Source organism: Ipomoea triloba, chromosome 9 (genome assembly GCF_003576645.1).
Source record: "Ipomoea triloba cultivar NCNSP0323 chromosome 9, ASM357664v1".
Classification (NCBI taxonomy): Eukaryota; Viridiplantae; Streptophyta; class Magnoliopsida; order Solanales; family Convolvulaceae; genus Ipomoea; species Ipomoea triloba.
Genome location: NC_044924.1, coordinates 20,221,658 through 20,223,431, shown reverse-complemented (window position 1 = coordinate 20,223,431; position 1,774 = coordinate 20,221,658). Strand labels below are relative to the sequence as shown.

Sequence of the window (1,774 nt, the reverse complement as noted above, 5' to 3'; positions counted from 1 at the left end):
CCTTACCCCACCGATGATCGAAATCAAGAAAGAGAGGTGGAGGAGGATGTAAATGAGCGAGAAAAAGATGACAAGGAAGAGGAGGTAGTGGTTGAAAGTGAGAATAAAGAGGAGCCTTTGATTCAAAAGACAAGTCAAAGGGAAAGGCTCCCGTGCAGGAACAAAGTGCCCGCAACAAGAAGAGAGTGAGCAAGGATGACAAAATAGATGACTCGGTGATACCATACAGCTTGTTGCCATTTCCACAACGGTTGTGGAAATCAAAGGAAACCGAGAGGGCGAGAAAATTTCACAAAATGATTGATAAGTTGGAGGTCACCATGCCCTTTATTGAGACCGTCACTCAAATTCCATCATACAAGAAGTTTTTAAAAAATATTTTGGGAAACAAGAAAAAATTGGAAAAGAGTGCGGTTGTTGATCTAAGTGAGGGGACCTTGACATGTGCCATGCTTCAAACAAACTTGCCCCCTAAGTTGCAAGACCCCGGAAGTTTTGCTATACCTTGTATTGTTGGAGGGTTTGTTGTGAGTCATGCTTTGTGTGATTTAGGGGCAAGTGTGAGCCTAATTCCGTATTCTCTTTGCAAATGGCTAAATCTCGGTGAACCCAAGCCAACAAATATGACTTTGCAAATGGCGGATCGTTCTATAAAACGCCCGGTTGGTGTGCTCGAAGATGTTCCGGTCATGATTGACCAATTCTTTATCCCGGGAGATTTCGTGGTTCTAGACATAGAGGAAGACACCAAGGTCCCCATCATCCTTGGTAGGCCTTTCCTAGCTACCGCCGGTGCTATAATTGATGTGAAGAGAGGCAAGTTGGTGATGGAGGTGGCCGAAAACAAAATTGAATTTGACATATTTAAGATGGTCAAGCATCAACCGTCCTATGTTGATGAGTGCAAGATGATTGAAATCAAGGAGAAGAATTCTAAGGGAGCGCAAGGAAATCATGATGAATTTGATGCCCCATTGACCTCAACCATTAAAAGGCCTCCTCCTCTCCCAAATCAGACCTAAGCTTGGCAAGATGTAGAACTTAGAGCAAACACTTGTTTTTCTTTCATTTCCTTTCTTTTCTTCGTTTTGTATTTTCTTCTCCATTTAATTTATGCAATGTTTACTTTACTTTATTTTCTTCTCCATTTGAATTATGCTAGTTTATTTTCCTTATGCTTTACGTCATTTACTCTTCTTCTTCTCTTAATTTATTTTCCTCATGCTTATTTAGTTTAGTTTGGGTTTGAAGTATGAATTTATTATTTATCTTGATTGCTACCTTTTTAACAATTTCATAAGGCAAGACTTATAATCTTGAATCATAAGCTTGTACAATGAGGTTTGTTTGCATCTTGTTAATAATTACTAGCTATTTTTATTGGCAAGTAATTGGAGAGTTCTTGCTACAACGGGAGTTGGGTTAAAAACTCAAGCCACCTCTTGTACAACCCAAATATCTCACTACGGGAGTAGGGGACGAATTGGGGGGGGCCTAATATATCGAAGAGCTTCAAGAGCTTGAGGTTGAGTCACACATATTGTGATAAATCTCTTGCTCTAATTCAAGGGACGGAATGGTCTTGAATTCATTAGTGTATGACTCTCTTGATGCATGATTATTGTTCTCCCTAATATATGAGTATATGTAGCATCTTGATAGTAATAACTCATAGTTTAAATCCCATCTTTATTTCTTATGTTTTTAGTTTGTTAGTAAATTTATGTTTCTGATTGTGCTTGGATTCTCGATAGTGGGTTAAAAAGCTCCAAAA

General features: G+C 39.0%; 1 protein-coding gene across 1 annotated transcript; it reads left to right on the top strand.

Moving 5' to 3' along the window:
• Nucleotides 1-296: 296 nt before the first annotated feature.
• Nucleotides 297-1,022, top strand: LOC116029710. The gene has a single exon (XM_031271755.1). It carries the CDS (start codon nucleotides 297-299, stop codon nucleotides 1,020-1,022), a length of 726 nt encoding a protein of 241 aa, XP_031127615.1.
• The last annotated feature ends 752 nt before the right edge of the window (nucleotides 1,023-1,774 follow it).

Bases quoted from the DNA above. Each gene is read 5' to 3' on its own strand.
- LOC116029710 (XM_031271755.1), top strand. From the start codon at position 297: ATGATTGATAAGTTGGAGGTCACCATGCCCTTTATTGAGACCGTCACT.